This window comes from Nerophis lumbriciformis, linkage group LG19, assembly GCF_033978685.3.
Source record: "Nerophis lumbriciformis linkage group LG19, RoL_Nlum_v2.1, whole genome shotgun sequence".
NCBI classification, from domain to species: domain Eukaryota; kingdom Metazoa; phylum Chordata; class Actinopteri; order Syngnathiformes; family Syngnathidae; genus Nerophis; species Nerophis lumbriciformis.
In genome coordinates, this window is record NC_084566.2 from 835,962 (window position 1) to 855,000 (window position 19,039).

Below are 19,039 nucleotides of genomic sequence, written 5' to 3' on the forward strand. Positions count from 1 at the left end.
CTTAGCAACGCGAAAAGCGCGATTCAAAAACAGTGACGTCACCGTTCTCCCGTGATGCTTAGCGAAAGAGGCATTCAACGATAGGCAGGAGAAAAGCCTTTCTCAAAAATCTTTTAACGATACACGAATTTAACTGTATTTTTTAAATAAAAACTGACATCAGGAAGGAAAAGGCCTATTTGGGCGTGGGGTCGGTGGACGTTTTCCTAAACGGGACGGTGAGTATTAACGCAAATGTAAATTGTAAACAATGCCTCTACTTAAGTTCCTGCACCGCGAGCGTAGTTAGCATAGCTGGCTAGCATTAGCATAGCATTTAAGGAATTAAGAGGTTCAAGTTCAGTTTTTCCAAATCGAAGTCTTTGCCTTGTCTGATTTACTAACCGATTAAACTGTTACTGTACTTTGATTTATTAATTTTACATTTAAGTGTCATTTGTTGTCTTAAAATAATGCGCCTACATTGGTTAGCAGCTTGTTAGTGAAGCTACTACTGTTGTGCTGATAAAGGTGCAATGTAATAAGCTGTGAATCAGTCAGCATGCCTGTTATATTTTTAAATAAGGCATTTTGAAGATTAATTTTAACAGTATTGTGTTAAGCAAGGTTTCATACTCTCATCGGCTTACATTGTACCCGTGATATAGTATGTCAATCCAGTCTTTTACTTTTAAATTAGGTGAACCTAATTTCTTTTGACGGGTGTCACACAATTGTCAAAGGGATGGCCAGCTGTTATTTGCTGTCAATTAAAATATTTCTGTCGCGTTAAGATATTCCCCTTCCAACTACTACTCTCAAACAACACCTTAGACATGTTTTTTGAAAGTGTATTTGATATGCAGTATAGACGGTGAAGCATTGATCATTGCCTCTACTGATCAACAAACCTCATTAAATCTTTTAAAATTCAATATAATCAAAATATTATATTATCAAGTATTCCAAAAATATTTTTTGTTAAAATAAAGATAAAAACTGTACTTAAATATCTGCTTGACTTATGATTTCAAAACAAATTATCAATCAAATTGTAGACTGTAAAATTGACAATAGATTTTACGGTTTAAATTCCGCCGACTTTTTTACAGTGAAATCAATTTTGGTACTGTTTTTTCCCATATACAGTAAGACACTAAAACATTGAAAAACAAACAAAAAAACAATAAGACAACAACATTTTACGGTAAAAAAAAAAAAAAAAAAGCAACTCTGTTGCTTGAATTTTACCGCTAAAAACAGTGGTATTGTTTCTCCATTCCATTCTATTTATTCATTTTTTTATGTGCTGTAAAAAAAAACACACTGCTTTTACTGTAAAATTCTGGTGACTGAGCTGCCAGTTTTTAAAGTAAAATGTAAATATTTTTTGCAGCTTATGTAAAAAAATCTAGTGTTAATGTATTATATATATATATATATATATATATATATATATATATATATATATATTTATATATATATATATATATATAAATATACATATACATGTATATTCATATATTACTCATTGTCCCCTGCTGGTTCAAAGGTGATGCATTAACAACCTCTTTTTAGACACTATGGATCAGGACTACGAGTCCAGGCTGCTAAGACAAATCAACATCCACAATGCCAACGCTAGCCCAGTGGTAAGTACACACAGTGCAAGTATTGTTTGGATAGCTACTAATTGGCCTCAATGGTTTTCACTATGGTAGGATAGACTTAGACAAACTGTAATGATCCACAAGGGAAATTGTTCCACACAGTAGCTCAGTTACAAAGGATGGAAAGGATAATGCATACAAGGGCACAAAAAGAGGGCAAAAACAAAAGGTATAAAGTAGACTAAAAATGTACCATAGTAGCAATCAATATCAAGTGTAACATAAATGTAAGATTTGATTTGATTGATGATTGTAGATTGATTTTAAGCACTAAGTACTAGTAGAGATGGCGTATCTCTCCCCCATATGTCAGAATAAACACTAAAATCGTGCAGCCTTAACAGATGGTGTCACTGGAAAAACATAAATACAAGACGACGAAACAACTGGTGTTTGTGGCTGTTAATGTGTGTGTGAAGGTTAATGTTTTAGATCGGGGGTCAGCAACCCGCGGCTCTCGAGCTGCATGCAGCTCTTTAGTGCCGCCCTAGTGGCTCCCTGGAGCATTTTTAAAAAAGGATTAAAAATGGAAAAAGATGGGGGGAAATATTGTTTTTGTTTTAGTGTGTTTTTTGTTTGAGGACAAACATGACACAAACCTTCCCAATTGTTAGAAAGCCCACTGTTTAATATGTTTGTGTGTATGCTTCACTGATGACAGTATTTGGTGAACATCATTTTGTCCTACTAATTTCAGCGGTTCTTGAACTCACCATAGTGTGGACTGTGACGCAACAGTTTGTTTACATGTAAAATCTTCCACTCCTTCTTTGTCTCATTTTGTCCACCAAAAGTTTCACGCTGTGCTTTGTTGATGTTATTGACTTGTTGGAGTGCTAATCAGGCATATTTGGTCAGTGCATGACTGCAAACTAATCGATGCTAACATGCTATTTAGGCTAGCTGTATGTACATTTTGCATCATTATGCCTCATTTGTAGGTATATTTGAGCTCATTTAATATCCTTTACTTTTATCCTCTTTGTATATAATTTAGTTTTGCATGTCTCATGACACATTGTATATAATATTGGCTGCGTTTCTCATTGTTGTTTGTGTGCCATGTTGTTCCAGACCACAGCAAACATTACCTAGCTTGCCAAAGATTATAATAAATGTATTGAAAGAAGACTGCCTGCCGTTTACTTTAACTTGGACACACACATCTATACCTTTGGCCATTAAAATCCAGTAATTTCCAGGAGTTATCTCACCTTCTGAGTAGCCTCTGAGCCTTCATTATATCACTTACATAAGACTTTTAAAATCATTTTGATAGTAGGCTATTATAGCTAATATAGACACTTACATTGTGTGTTGCCTTCATTATAAGACTTATATACGGCTTTTCATTTTTTACGGCTCCAGACAGATTTGTTTTTTGTATTTTTGGTCCAATATGGCTCTTTCAACGTTTTGGGTTGCTGACCCCTGCCTTAGAAAAAAATCTTCTTTTATGGTCATTGTGATAAGTCAGTTGAAGGCCTTTGGTCATAAATGACTTCTCCCTTATAGAAAGCTTATGGAGGGCTGCGAGCTCTGTCACCAGCCGGCTCTCCACTGTCCTCCCCGAGCAAACACGGCGATCGCTTCATTCCTTCGCGGGCCGGAGCCAACTGGAGCGTCAACTTCCACCGCATTAATGTGAGTGTGCGGCATAACGCAACCACAGGGGCAGGCTGTCAGTCGCATATTTGTCAAAGCCCCTTTGGAGCTGATGGTTAATGCTGTGCTCAATCAAGTGTAAAGCCTCACTTGATGAAGCGTAATGTGTCTGTGTTGTTTTGGCACAGGAAATTGAGAAGTCACACAATCAGAACAGGAAAACGAAAGATGGCACCGCAGACAGCAACAAAGGTAAAGCATGGATGTGATGCAGTCGTTCCCACATCACTGGGTTTGCATAATTGTAACATGTTGTTTTTTGGTAAGTTAACATTTGAAAATAAGGCAAATTAACAGGGAAATATTTGGGGACTAAGATGTGCATTCACTTCATTATAGTGTCTGAATTTCACTAGTGCAATAATTTCTTCCTTTTTTTCATCCAATAAAATACCATATTTTTCGGATAACTAAGGCGCACTGCCGTTGAGCGGGTCTATTCAGGTCTTTTTCATTGAAAAGGCGCACCGGACTATAAGGCCCATTAAAGGGGTCATATTATGATATTGTTCTAAATTGAAAACACTGTGGTCCACATAACATGTACCGAGTGTGTGTGTGACTATTTTTACTTTAATGGTGGTTCTTTGGTCAAAATGATGCATAGATTATGTTTTACAGACCATCGTCAAGACGCTTTCTGACAGTCTCTTCAGGATGCGCCGTTTTGTGGGCGGTCTTATTTACGTGGCTCACCTTCGACAGCATCTTCTCCCCGTCATCTTTGTTGTAGCCGTGTAGCGTGCAAGGACGGGAGTGGAAGAAGTGTCAAAAGATGGAGCTAAATGTTTAGGACCTGAGTTAGAAACTATTTAATAAACACATGGGTCACCCTATTATAATTACATCAGAACACCAATGAATCATCTCACACACTTAGGCGACGCCATTAATGCTTCAAATATATCTCTTCAAGCGCAGGAAAAATAACATTGCAATGACTTCTGCACCAATAGCAAGCGGCAGAGACACTAGCATTACTGATGGACAAAACAGAAAGCAGAAAGGAGACTTTCAAAGTAAAAAGTTTCAAAATAAGAGTCTGGTTGCAATGAATTCTTAAAAGATAGCGGCAAATCCATTTGTGCCAGTCCCACTGTATTTGTGGCGAGCCATCCAAAATAAATGAATGTTTGAGAAACACATGCAGCTGAGATAGGCTCCAGCACCCCCGTGACCCCGAACGGGACAAGCGGTAGAAAATGGATGGATGTATTCGTTGAAGGTTTTTGACAGGCAATACGACTGACCTGCTATTGGTTCCAATTTGGAAATCTTTTTTCCCCATGAAAAAAAATGGAACTGTTTTCGTCGTGCAATACAATACAATCATAATTTATTGTATTTAAGAAATGTAGTTCAGTTTTGAAACCAACCAAAATTCTGGAGAAGATAATACAAATGATTGTGAGTATTCACCACAGATGATGATGACAAAAACGACGAGTATGAGGAAAGTGATTGAAGGTAAAAGTGTGTCCTCAGTACGATATAGCCAATGGGAAGACATCAATACAGCACATTATTACTTGTTACATCATTTTATAATCTTTTTAGTTTTTATGCTTTGAGAACATATTCATTAGCCATACAGTAATTTAACATTTTTCCATGATGTACAGTACAGGCCAAAAGTTTGGACACACCTTCTCATTTCAATGCGTTTTCTTTATTTTCATGACTATTTACATTGTAGATTGTCACTGAAGGCATCAAAACTATGACACCTGAAGTGAAAACTATTTCAGGTGAGAATGCCAAGAGTGTGCAAAGCAGTAATCAGAGCAAAGGGTGGCTATTTTGAAGAAACTAGAATATAAAACACGTTTTCGGTTATTTCACCTTAGTACATAACTCCACATGTGTTCATTCATAGTTTTGATGCCTTCAGTGACAATCTACAATGTAAATAATTATGAAAATAAAGAAAACACATTGAATGAGAAGGTGTGTCCAAACTTTTGGCCTGTACTGTACGCTTTCCCACGTCTCAATAATTTCCTTTTTCAGCCCCATAGTCATCATCACGTTCCTCTCTGGCTTCTATCAGTGGTAAAATACTATTGCCAGGTCAAGTCTTATGATGCTCACTGATCTGAGGTATGCCTACAGTGGACATAATTGGTCCGCATATTTGTAGCTTGGTTTGACATTTTAAACAGCAATATCTAACTCGGTTGTATTGCGTGACAAGGTTTATTCCTCTGTGCTGTATGCTTGACTTGTTATCACTGCTCATTTCCACACAATCAAATGTATTCTTTTGAATGGGTTGCCACGCTTACCGTACACAGACTTAAGAAGTAGAGTGACTATTCAGTGATCTTCCTGGGAAAATACGGGCTTTGAATGAATTTGTGTGCGTTTGCACTTCTCTGCCCTCAGCCGACGGTCTTGCTTACTCTGCACTGCTGAAAAACGAGCTTCTAGGAGCCGGCATAGACAAAGTCCAGGACCCCCAGTCTGAGGATCGCCGTCTGCAGCCATCCACTCCCATCCGGAGAAGCCTTTTTAACGTAAACTACTATTCTGTATTTGTTGTTTAGCTTGGCATATTTACGTAAAATATCTGCTTGTATTTTGTAGTATTCGTTAAGTACTAAGAGATCTCTTGAAGAAGATGGGAACGCAGTTTCTCCATATTCTTTATCGCCTGTCAGCAGCAACAGGTTGAGCATCAACTTTGTATTAATGTAAGAGGAGAAAATGGTGTGATACTCATGGTATGTTTTGTATTTTGCAGCCAAAAACTGCTGCGCTCGCCACGGAAACCCATGCGCAAGATTTCCAAAATACCGTTTAAAGTTCTGGACGCTCCAGAGCTCCAAGATGATTTCTACCTCAACTTAGTGGACTGGTCCTCTCTCAACGTCCTCAGCGTGGGACTGGGCACTTGTGTGTACCTGTGGAGCGCCTGCACCAGCCAGGTGTGTGTGCTATGAGCTCCCTTGTATTAAAAAGAATACAAAAGAAAATCATATGCAGTGTTCCCTCGTTTAACGCTGGGGTTACGTTCCAAAAAATACTCGCTTTAAGTGAAATACGTGTAGTGCAGACGTTAAGATTTTCAATCCAGCCCACCGGATGTTGTACATAATTTTTTTAGACCTTTAACATCAAAACTGTCGCCGCCATTATGATGTGCAGTGCTGTTTTTAAATGACCGTAAGTCTTGAACTATAGAAAGTATTTCAATGGTCGAAATCTGCGCTTTTGGGTGTTATAGGAGTTGTTACGGTAATCTACGTCACAGCAGCTCAGACCAGGAACAAAGCAGAGTGAGCGGGGTTTGTTTTCAGAGCAGCCAGCCCGAAACGCATGTGTCAGAAACAAATGCGGAAGCAGATTTTTACGTGATAATATATCATATTGTAGGTGTTTATTACACTTTGCATTCATATTTTTCAGTTTTTTACATTTTTGTTGTGTTTTGCTTGATTGTAAAAGATACACAACTATCTAGGAGCTGGTCTGAGAAATAAAAGAGGAGCGACGTTCATATGTTGTTAATATTTAGTGTTTTATTGTTCATAGTTAATATTGTAAATCCCACTTTCTTTATTTTCATGTACATTTTGGGTGTCCCATTCAGTAAAAAACTGTAAATTTCAATTCCATTTTTTTGAGGCGGTCTGTCATAACGTTTTTAGAATTCTATCGGACATTGTGACTTTTGGTATTAGTGAAAAAAAGGCACCCAAACACACACATTTACAGCAGATTTTTACACCTAAATGTGAACATATAATTTATACACACATACAAATTGCCCCCCAGACACATTTTTTCTCTCAATGTGGCCTATTTTTCCCAGCTCTAGTGTAGTAAAAGTTGATTTATTTTTTTCGTTTGTGTTTTCGTTAATTATATATATTTTTCATTTACATTATGTTTTTTCATTTACAGGGTGTTTTTTTTTCATTTACAGATTTTTTTGTATTCTTTACAGTACTGTACAGTATATGTATGCTCACATCAAACAATTTTGTTAATTAGGCAAGCTGAACGCATTCTGTACTGCGAATCAGGACGCAGAACACAATGCGCGTTGTAAAAAAAGAAAAAAGCATGCGACATTGTAAAAAATGACACACACAAAAAAAATCTGTGCAACAGTGAGGCCGCGTAAAGTGAACCGTGTTGTAGTGAGGGAACACTGTATCCAGAAAAGGTATAATACCAATGGAAAATCTAAGGAAGGGGAATTACACATGCAATGTGCAGTTACTACTTAATATTACACTTGGATTTTAAATACGCCCACTTTCTTTTACAAAAAAGTTCAAGACAAAAACAAGATCTGGTAGAGTACAATAAAAATATATCAGATTTGTGCTTAATTGATTGTCATTATCTTCAAATAGGCATCAGAACTCCTCTTGTCAACCTTTGAAACACTTTATTTTCAACTATATCTGTGTTCCGTACGTCTTGCATCGCTTCAGGTCGCTAGTGTGTATGAGTGACAGGAAGAAAAGCTCAGTATTCTGTTGATTTGCATGCATAAATCTCTAGAATTCCACTCTAGAATTCCAATACAAGACACCAATGTTCCCTCTAATTTTTCAGGTGTGTAAGCAAACGCAAAAACTCCTTGAGCATTCAGTGGCCACATGTGCACACTGTGGCCACACTAGCAGCACACCTGTCTCAAACCTAACTAAATAACAAGTTAAATGTTGTATTATTATAATCAAATGACTGTAGTCATTTCCAATAGATTATTTTCTAATATAAGTGTTTTGGCCCACTTACAATGACAATAACAAAAACTATTGTTTTTCATGAGCTGTGTACTAGCATTGTATGTCTGGGTGGGTGTACTGCTTTGGAAATTATTTAAGTTAAGTTAAAGTTAAAGTACCAATGATTGTCACACACACTAGGTGTGGTGAAATTTGTCCTCTGCATTTGACCCATCCCCTTGATCACCCCCTGGGAGGTGAGGGGAGCAGTGGGCAGCAGCGGTGCCGGGCATTTGTACCCCTTTCAGATATCGCATTTAGTTCCCATTAAAACATTCACATGTTGCACAATGAGATGTAAGCATGGGATCATGCGTACATTCCTGTAACTTTCTGTTTGTAAAATATATATTTTTATTAGAATTTTTTAAATATAATAATAGCAGGCCCTGCGATGAGGCGGCGACTTGTCCAGGGTGTACCCCGCCTTCCGCCTGATTGTAGCTGAGATAGGCTCCAGCGACCCCAAAAGGGAATAAGCGGTAGAAAATGAATGGATGGATGGATGGATAATAATAGCATTTCATGATTAATATTTATAAATTAAGATTCACTTAAGATACACTAGAATAAGCACACATTTGATTGGTAAATCATAGTGTAACGACCTGGAATTGCACATTTTGTGTAGTGTTGGAGTTGTCCGACTTTTTGTGTGGCTGTAAACGCATCACTGGCTAAGTGTTGGCGCAAGTCATAAAGAGCAAGCGGCTGCTGTTGATATGACAGATGACAAAGTTGGTTTTGGGCTGGTTTGTACAGCAGAAAATGACCAGTTTTGCTCGATAGAAAATGTTTACCAATGTTTTTGGTCATGTGTATGAAGAGTTTTGCTTGATAAAGCGATCGATGGATTTCATGTCCTCCTTACAGACGTTACAATAATTGAACAGTGATGACGAAAACGGTTTTCTCAGCCGTGGCTGCTTGTCGTCAGTTACATTGAAAATTGTTATGCGCTTATTTTTTTTATTAGATTTTGTGCATGGCATATATTTGCGGTGCGCAGAGGACGCGTGAGCAGTGCGCAATTGCACAGACGCACAGCATAGAGGGAACGTTGCAAGACACTGTTCTTTTTAGACTTTTTTCTCGGGAGAAAACAACTGCGGCGTCCTATACATTTGTACCGAATAGATTTGTTGCCACCTGCTCGCCTTCGCTCGAAAACACATAACTCACCTGGTCTGTCAGAGAGTAAGGGACAGAGCAGGAGGGATTGCTGTTGCCATCTTAGCGACTTTGTGAGTACCGGTAATTTGCAACCACGAGATACTCTTTCAACAAAGCGACACATCTAGTGGGGACTTTTGGGTACTAAAGCTGGGTACACAAAGACAATTTTCCAGAGACAGCAAACGCCCGATTATCTTTTGTCTTATAATATTGTCGTATGGTCTGAGGTGTGTTAAGATGGAATTTGTCCCAATAATTGGCTTCAAAACGGGTCAGGGTCGACAATGGTAAATATAAACTCGTTCAATATTTACGACCAAAACTCTTCATGTCTGTGGGGAAATCGAGTAATTTGCTGGACGTATAAAAGAGACAATACAAAAGTAGTAACTTTCCTTCCACGCTAGTATCCGATACCATCTTTTTTTAGATCGATACGCCCGTTCCTTTAGATCATATTTAGTCACGGTTGTTTAGTCATTTGAATATGACCAATGTATGATCCTGTAACTCAAATTTTTACAGCTTGTCCCTCATAATTTTGACAAAATAATAGAATGATAAATGACACAATAAGTTACTGCATACGTCAGCAGACTAATTAGAAGCCTTTGTTTGTTTACTTACTACTAAAAGACACGTTATCTAGTATGTTCACTATTTTGTTTAAAGACAACATTGTTCTCCGATTGCAATAAGAAACATATGTTTCATGTACCCTAAGATTTTTTGTTAAAATAAAGCCAATAATGCAATTTTTTGTGGTCCCCTTTATTTAGAGAAGTATCAAAGTATCGAAATGCATTTTGGTACCGGTACTTGTACCAAAATATAGGTATCGGGACAACCATAGTGTGTGGTCTGTTAAATCTGTGCCAGCCTTCAGATGAAACTTTGAGTCCTTCTCCCACCTAAAAGCATCAACAGGTGCTCTGTCTTGTGACATTAAAAAAAGGCAGTTTGTATTTTTGAAATATTTGTTCTGCTTTTCATGTTTTGGTCTCAATGTTTGCTTATTATTGAAAATTGCAGATCATGTTTCTAAATACTGTACAGAACCGTCTTGTATTGGAGTCAATCCAGAATATTTGTTAATAATAACACATCTGAACATGTTTTTTGTGTCTTTCTAGGTAACGCGTCTATGTGACCTTTCAGTCGAAGGAGATTCTGTAACGTCGGTGGGCTGGTCAGAGAGGGTTAGTTTTTACTTCCAAAACAAGCAATGCTTTAAAGAAAAGGTCTCCAGAGGATATGACGCTTCAGTTCTAATTTTAGGGCAACCTGGTTGCCGTGGGAACTCATAAAGGATACGTGCAGATATGGGATGCGGCTGCAGGGAAGAAGCTGTCTGCTCTTGAGGGACACACGGCTAGAGTGGGTAAGTGGAGAGGCAAAGAAGTTGTAAATGATTGTGGATTCGCCCAGTCTCCAAGTCACTCCATCTTGTACCTTCAGGTGCCTTGGCATGGAACGCAGACCAGCTCTCGTCCGGCAGCCGTGACCGGGTCATTCTGCAGCGGGACATCAGAGCCCCGCCTCTGCAGTCCGAGCGCCGGCTCCAAGGACACCGGCAGGAAGTGTGTGGCCTTAAGTGGAGCACGGATCATCAGCTCTTAGCGTCTGGCGGGAACGATAACAAGGTAGCAGAGAATCTCAAGTGACTTTATTTGTACCCAAAGGTAAATTTGTTTTGCAGTGTAAAATAAAAGAGAGGCCAAAATTTTGGGCACACCTTCAATGTGTTTTCTTTATTTCCATGACTATTTACATTGTAGATTGTCACTGAAGGCATCAAAACTATGAATGAACACATGTGGAGTTATGTACTTAACAAAAAAGGTGAAATAACTGAAAACATGTTTTATATTCTAGTTTCTTCAAAATAGCCACCCTTTGCTCTGATTACTGCTTTGCACACTCTTGGCATTCTCTCGATGAGCTTCAGGCACACCTGTGAAGTGAAAACCATTTCAGGTGACTACCTCTTGAAGCTCATTGAGCAAAAAGATGGCTATTTTGAAGAAACTACAATATAAAACATGTTTTCAATTATTTCACCTTTTTTTGTTAAGTACATAACTCCATATGTGTTCATTCATAGTTGTGATGCCTTCAGTGACAATCTACAATGTAAATAGTCATGAAAATAAAGAAAACGCATTGAATGAGAAGGTGTGTCCAAACTTTTGGCCTGCACTGTGTATTAAAGTAAACAAAGGTATTAACACAAAACAGATCACAACATGACAAAGTACTCAACAGGCGGCCTGGGACCAGGACCAGGAGAAAAAGAAAGAAAAAGTCACATGAACAATAAAAACTAAAAGTTACTAGAAGACAGTAGCATAAGACTACCATGAATGAATAGGTAGATACAAATAAATAAATAAATGTAGTTTGTTTTAAATAATAACAAAGCTGTTCCTATACCGAGATGTTCTGCAATTTGGGACCCTAAGCTGGAACTCACCACGTTCTAGATGTCGCTTTCTATGCACTCATTTACCTTTTACGCGTACAGTTGCTTGTGTGGAACCACTCCAGCGTCCTCCCGGTGCAGCAGTACACAGAGCACTTGGCTGCGGTGAAGGCCATTGCGTGGTCCCCACACCAGCACGGCCTCCTGGCCTCCGGGGGCGGCACGGCGGACCGCTGCATCCGCTTCTGGAACACTCTGACGGGCCAGCCCCTGCAGTGCACCGACACCGGCTCCCAAGTGTGCAACCTGGCCTGGTCCAAGCACACAAATGAACTGGCGAGTCACAACTCGACCTTTAAAGAAGGTAGAAGAAAGTCTTAACCTGGTTGTTGTTTTTCTCCAGGTCAGCACACACGGTTATTCCCAGAACCAAATCCTGGTGTGGAAGTATCCATCGCTTACTCAGGTGGCCAAACTTACCGGACACTCCTATAGAGTTCTCTACCTGGTCAGTGTGAGGTTACGAGTAGAGCGTCGATTCAATCATAGAGTCGAATTATGATGTGTGTGTGTGTGTGTGTGTGTGTGTGTGTGTGTGTGTGTGTGTGTGTGTGTGCGCGCAGGCGATGTCCCCTGATGGAGAGGCCATTGTGACGGGAGCAGGAGATGAAACGCTCCGCTTCTGGAACGTCTTTAGCAAGATGAGATCCACAAAGGTAAATCACCTTTTAATGTATTTGTAGACTATTTTAGGCCAAGTCCACATACTCGCATATTTTTTTTAAACATAAACGATGTCGCACAAAATTCATTGTGTATTCTCAATGAACAATACTATAGGAAGTAAACAAACGTGTGTGATTTAGAGTAGTCAGTGTACATCTTGAATGGAGTTACTGCGATCATGCTTTGCTTTAGATTGTCACAGTACATTCTAGGGTTGTCTCGATACCAAAATGTATTTCGATACTTTTCTAAATAAAGGGGACCACAAAAAATGGCATTATTGGCTTTATTTTAACTAAAAAATCTTAGGGTACCGGTACATTAAACATATGTTTCTTATTGCAATTGTGTCCTTAAATAAAATATAGAACATACAAGACAACTTGTCTTTTAGTAGTAAGTAAACAAACAAAGGCTCCTAATTAGTCTACTGACATATGCATTTATCATGCTATTATTTTATCAAAATTATAAAGGACAAGCTGTAAAAACGGATTATTAATCTACTTGTTCATTTACTGTTAATGTCTGCTTATTTTCTGTTTCAACATGTTCTATCTACACTTCTGTTAAAATGTAATAATCACTTATTCTTCTGTTGTTTGGATACTTTACATTAGTATTAGATGATACCGCAAATTTAGGTATTGATCCGATACCAAGTAGTTACAGGGTCATACATTGGTCATAATTTAAGTTCTCAGGTGTCCAGGGACATATTTACTGAGTTTATAAACATGATATGAATTTAAAAAAATATATATATATTTTGTGACGATAAAAAATATCGATGTAATCATAGTAATATCGACGAGATACGCTCTTGTACTTGGTATCATTACAGTGGATGTCATGTGTGGATCCACCCATGCCGTTTGTTTACATTGTGACGCCGGTGAGCTATTGTATCCTCCTACGGTGTGTAGTGAAGCATGTTTAGCTATTCCTCGTCCTGCAGGGATGATACTTGTAAGAAACTTACTTTATTTGTCGCCATGGAGGCGAGGATTAGTGATTTGGGACGGCGTGGCGCAGTGGAAGAATGGCCGTGCGCGACCCGAGGGTCCCTGGTTCAAATCCCCACCTAGTACCAACCTCGTCTTGTCCGTTGTGTCCTGAGCAAGACACTTTACCCTTGCTCCTGATGGCTGCAGGTTAGCGCCTTGCATGGCAGCTCCCTCCATCAGTGTGTGAATGGGTAAATGTGGAAGTAGTGTCAAAGCGCTTTGAGTACCTTGAAGGTAGAAAAGCGCTATACAAGTACAACCCATTTATTTAGAAGTAGCTACAACACTGCAGACTGCGGTTGGACGTTAGCCGCTAGCTAGCTAGCCATGTCTTAAAGCACCTCGTCCTGAGGGCGTTTCAGTGTTATAACTTTACCTTTATTTTTAAAATGTGTCTGTTCTAACTATTCTGTCTACACACTGTGTCTGCTTGTAAGTACTCCGTGATTGTGCACTGCCGAACATGCTCCTCTGCTCGTAAAACCAGCAATGTCACGACGTGACGACGATGTCATGCTGCAAAAAAATTAATATGGCGAATTGGTACTTTTCAAACAGAGTATCGTACCGTTTTTGATTCATTAGTACTGCGATACTATACTAGTACCGGTATACTGGACAACCCTAGTACATTCATTCATTTTGCCCTGAAATGAACCGCAGCTCCCCAGTGCCAGCAGCAGTGGTGCAGCCCCCGATCTAAACACTACCACCACCATGCTTGACTGTAGGAAAGACATACAGTCATTATGTTTGGTCCTCTACTGAGTTAGTACAGACTTGTATTTATCTCACAACACTAACGATTGCACTTTGTAGAGAAAAATCAACTATCGGTTATTTTAGTCATCGAATAATCTATCAATTAATTTGTTCGAGTAATCGAATAAAACACAACTTTGTTGTCTTAATGTGTCTTTTAGGGGAAATAGTTGAAATAAGGATATTTCTGATTACCTTTATTCTTTCTTATAAGAGCACATAACATTAAAATTGCACTTTTACCATAGGAGCAACTAGGGTTGTACGGTATACCGGTACTAGTATAGTATCGCGGTACTAATGAATCAAAGACGGTACTATACTCTGTTTGAAAAGTACCGGTTCTGTCTATCTGTGTTGGCCCTGCGATGAGGTGGCGACTTGTCCAGGGTGTACCCCGCCTACGGCCCGAAAGCAACTGAGATAGGCTCCAGCAACCCCGCAAAACCAGAAAGGGACAAACAGTAGAAAATGAATGGATGGATGGGTTCCCTATTTATTTTTTTTAACAGGCATGACGGCGAGCCGTGACGTCGTGACATTGCTGGTTTTACGAGCAGAGGAGCATGTTCGGCAGCGCACAATCACGGAGTACATTTTGACTTAAAAACTAACGGTAAAGGTGAAGTTATAACACTGAAACGCCCTCAGGAAGAGGTGCTTTAAGACATGGCTAGCTATTAGGGAACATCCATTCACAGTCAGCAGTGTTTTAGCTACTTCTAAATCACTAATCCTCGCCTCCATGGCGACAAGTAAAGTGAGTTTCTTACAAGTATCATCCCTGCAGGACGAGGAATAGCTAAACATGCTTCACTATTCACCGTAGGAGGATACAATAGCTCACCGGCGTCACAATGTAAACAAATGCCATGGGTGGATCTACACCTGACATCCACTGTAATGATACAAAGTACAGGAGCGTATCTAGTCAATACTACTATGATTACATTGATATTTTTTATCGTCACAAAATATTTTTTCCTTTTTTTTTTAAATACATGTTATGTTTATAAACTCAGGAAATACGTCCCTGGACACATGAGAACTTAAATTATGACCAATGTATGATCCTGTAACTACCGGTACTTGGTATCAGATCGATACCTAAATTTGTGGTATCATCCAAAACTAATGTAAAGTATCAAACAACAGAAGAATAAGTGATTATTACATTTTAACAGAAGTGTAGATAGACCATGTTGAAACAGAAAGTAAGTAGATATTAACAGTAAATGAACAAGTAGATTAATAATGAATTTTTACAACTTGTCCTTTATAATGTTGACAAAATAATAGAATGATAAATGACACAATATGTTACTGCATAAGTCAGCAGACTAATAGGAGCCTTTGTTTGTTTACTTACTACTAAAAGACAAGTTGTCTAGTATGTTCACTATTTTATTTAAGGACAAAATTGCAATAATAAACATATGTTTAAAGTACCCTAAGATTGTTTGTTAAAATAAAGCCAATAATACAAATTTTTGTGGTCCCCTTTATTTAGAAAAGTATTGAAATACATTTTGGTGCCGGTACCGGTACCAAAATATTGGTATCGGGACAACCCTAGGAGCAACACAATGTAATACTTGTATTTAAAAAAACAAACAAAAAAAAAAAAAAAAACGTTGTCGCCTAAAACCAGCTAATTGATAATGAATAAAGAATCAAACAGTTAACAAAAAGATGTGTGATAAATTGAGTGACGATGTATTAAGCAATTTTAAAACAATGAAAAAGTATTAATTAATTGGAGGACTGTAGATTCTTTTGATCTTATCAATTCCCATCCCTATTTCCTTCCTATACTCACTCATGTTGACAATATAAGCTGTGTGTTGACTCTTTTACAGTTGATAGTACATTGACTACTCGGAAGTGTGGGGTTTTTTTTGAGTTTTTCAGTGTTTTTTTTAACATACCCCATGTTGTTTTTTCATTCCAGGAGTCCGTGTCAGTACTCAACCTTTTCACCAGGATCCGATAGTGAGCACTCTCTCCTCTTCTGTACAGTGGAGAATGTAAAAAAAAAAGAAAACGTTTTTTAAAATGGGAATTTTCCTTGGCATGCATCAAGTCCAGGCTTTAAATATTCATCCATCATCCCCAGTCCTCAGCTCATTATGACAAACGCTCACTCAGAATTGAACCCACTACAATATCATCATTACAAGTTGTGCATACCTGCCAAATGTTGAGTTTGTCTCGTTTTAAATTGTTTTATTTATTCTGTTTTGTTTTTTTAAATATCTTTCATCGTTGTTTTTTTGTTTGTTTGTCATGATATAATTCTTTATTTGTGTAATTGCAATTTATTTGGGGTTGAAATCTGTGGAGTTTGGCATTGGAAGTGCTTTCAGGGGATTGCAGAACGATAATGTAAAACATTAATATTTTTGTTTTGTTTTGATGTATTACGAAGCAATGAGAGTATTTTTAATGGAAACTAAATCGGTTTCATTTGAGTAGAAAGCACAAACACGGCCCTTTTAAGCCTTGCTTGTGCAGAACACTGAACAACAGGACCATTAAAACATTGCCCGTCATTATTAACAGCAATTAAAGCCTTAAAATAAACACAATTATCAGCGCTTGTGTGCTGTTATCTGCTAACAGCATTTTTTTTTTTACTCCTTTTGCCTGATGTGTGCAGGAATACATTTCTTCCACCTTTCATATCTGCAATCCCTATTGTTGTTTTCCAGTTTGGCTGATAAGTACACTAGTGTGCTGCATTTACATAAATGATATTTATTTGTGTTGTGTACAAAAAAAAATGTACAGTAATAATGGCATGATTGGAGGAAAGCAGTTTAACACCACTTGAACGTCAATACACTTACGTTATGTTAAATAATGTCTATTTCTCACAGGAGACAATTAAAGACATATTGTACATAATTTTGGCTCGTTTTGACTTGTATTCATTATTTTTTTACGCCACCAATTCCAATGACTAATAGAGGGTGATGTTGTTTTGTGCGCACATGCTCCGTTTGGCCACCAGAGGGAACCATTCGGTATCCAATTCAGTGATCGAGTGTTGTTGCCACACCCTGAAGATCACCCTTAATGACGTTACCGTGAAGGTGAAACTCAGGTTAAGCACCAACAAGACGATATGTCGCCCATAACGTCAGATGTCTTTATCGCTGCCTAAGAGGCCGCTTCACCATGTATTCTCTCTTTACCCAGCACATTTGTTACAGCAGTAACGCCTTTAAATGGCTACTAAAATACCCCGAGGCAAGACTGTAAATAGTCATCTAATTGTTCGCATTTAGTGCATAGAATATCATGAATGATCCCCACCAGTCATAAATAACATGTTCATGCCAACTATCTTCTTTTTGTCCTATTTATTTAGATACTTAATTGTTGCTCTGAATAAATGCATTGCTATTTGTAGCGTTGGACGGTTAATAATGATCTATAGCATGGGTGTCAAACTCTGACCCGCGGGCCAAATTTGGCACGCCGTGTAATTTCGCTTGGCCCTTGAGGCGATATCAAATTAACACTAGAGCTGGCCCGCCGATTATATACAGCGGCAGTGCCACGGTACCACCGCATTCACCGCTAATTCTCATACTTGCCAACCCTCCCGGGAGACTCCCAAACTTAAGTGCCTCCCCCAAATAATCATCACGTCCGCTTTTCATCAAGTCCAACAAATGCTGGCCCAGTCACATAATATGTTCACACAAGTGAATGCAATGCAAAAGCGATACAGGTTACACTGAGGGTGGCCCTATAAATAACTTTAAGTTTTGTTAGAAATATACGCCACACTGTGAACCCACACCAAACAAGAATGACAAACACATTTCGGGAGAACATCCGCACCGTAACACAACATAAACACAACAGAACAAATACCCAGAATCCCATGCAGCCCTAACTCTTCCGGGCTGCAATATACACCCCCCCCCCCCCCCCCCCCCAACCACGCCCACCTCAACCATGCAGCCCGGAAGAGTTAGGGCTGCATGGGATTCTGGGTATTTGTTCTGTTGTGTTACGGTGCGGATGTTTTCCCGAAATGTGTTTGTCATTCTTATTTGGTGTGGATTCACAGTGTGGCGCATATTTCTAACAGTGTTAAAGTTATTTATACGGGCACCCTCAGTGTAACCTGTATCGCTGTTGATCAAGTATGCGTTGCATTTACGCGTGTGTGCGTACAGAAGCCGCACATATCCTGTGACTGGGCCGGCACGTTGTTAGAATGGATGAAAAGCGGACGTGACGACAGCTCGTAGAGGACGTTAAACGCAGTGCCTTTAAGGCACGCCCCCAAGACTGTGGTCCGGGTGGAATACGAGATATAAAGACTGATGAACACCTTCGTTCGATAATGAAGGTTGCCTCAGCTCAAAGCCTGAGCCCCGACATTAATGAACTAGCATCCAAGAAAAGATGGCAGGTATCTGGCTTGGGCACATCAGATTAGATCAGTGTGTTGCAAACTGAGCAGTTTAAAGTCCTGAATGGTTGGTTTATTCATTGTTATTTTAGTTTCTAATTTATTAGCCTGTGGAAAAAGTTAATGTTGATATTTACCTCAGAAGGCTGCAAATAGAAAAGAGGCATTCAATTTTTATTTAAATTGTATTTGATATGCCATTGATATTTTTGAATTATTATTATTATTATTTGAAACTCGATTTTGCATGTCACTATAAAGTTATATAAGCCTTGCTTGTTCAATATTCAATGTAAAACTTGTTTGGGTCCCTATTAAAAGGTTAATTTGTTCAACCTTGGCCCGTGGCTTTGTTCAGTTTTAAATTTTGGCCCACTCTGTATTTGAGTTTGACACCCCTGATCTATAGTTAAGGATGTCAAGAATATGTGTCGCTCTTTATGAGCATAGCCTTT

The 19,039-nt window shown here is 38.7% G+C and overlaps 1 protein-coding gene across 1 annotated transcript; it reads left to right on the top strand.

Annotated features, from left to right (window-relative positions):
- Positions 1–50: 50 nt before the first annotated feature.
- fzr1a (fizzy/cell division cycle 20 related 1a) lies at positions 51–17,030 on the top strand. The gene is made up of 14 exons (XM_061979796.2): positions 51–218; positions 1,558–1,631; positions 3,165–3,293; positions 3,443–3,506; positions 5,700–5,830; positions 5,901–5,983; positions 6,058–6,241; positions 10,369–10,434; positions 10,514–10,616; positions 10,694–10,878; positions 11,760–11,993; positions 12,061–12,165; positions 12,281–12,373; positions 16,104–17,030. Exons 2-14 carry the CDS (start codon positions 1,563–1,565, stop codon positions 16,143–16,145), a joined length of 1,488 nt encoding a protein of 495 aa, XP_061835780.1. The 5' UTR covers positions 51–218; positions 1,558–1,562; the 3' UTR covers positions 16,146–17,030.
- The last annotated feature ends 2,009 nt before the right edge of the window (positions 17,031–19,039 follow it).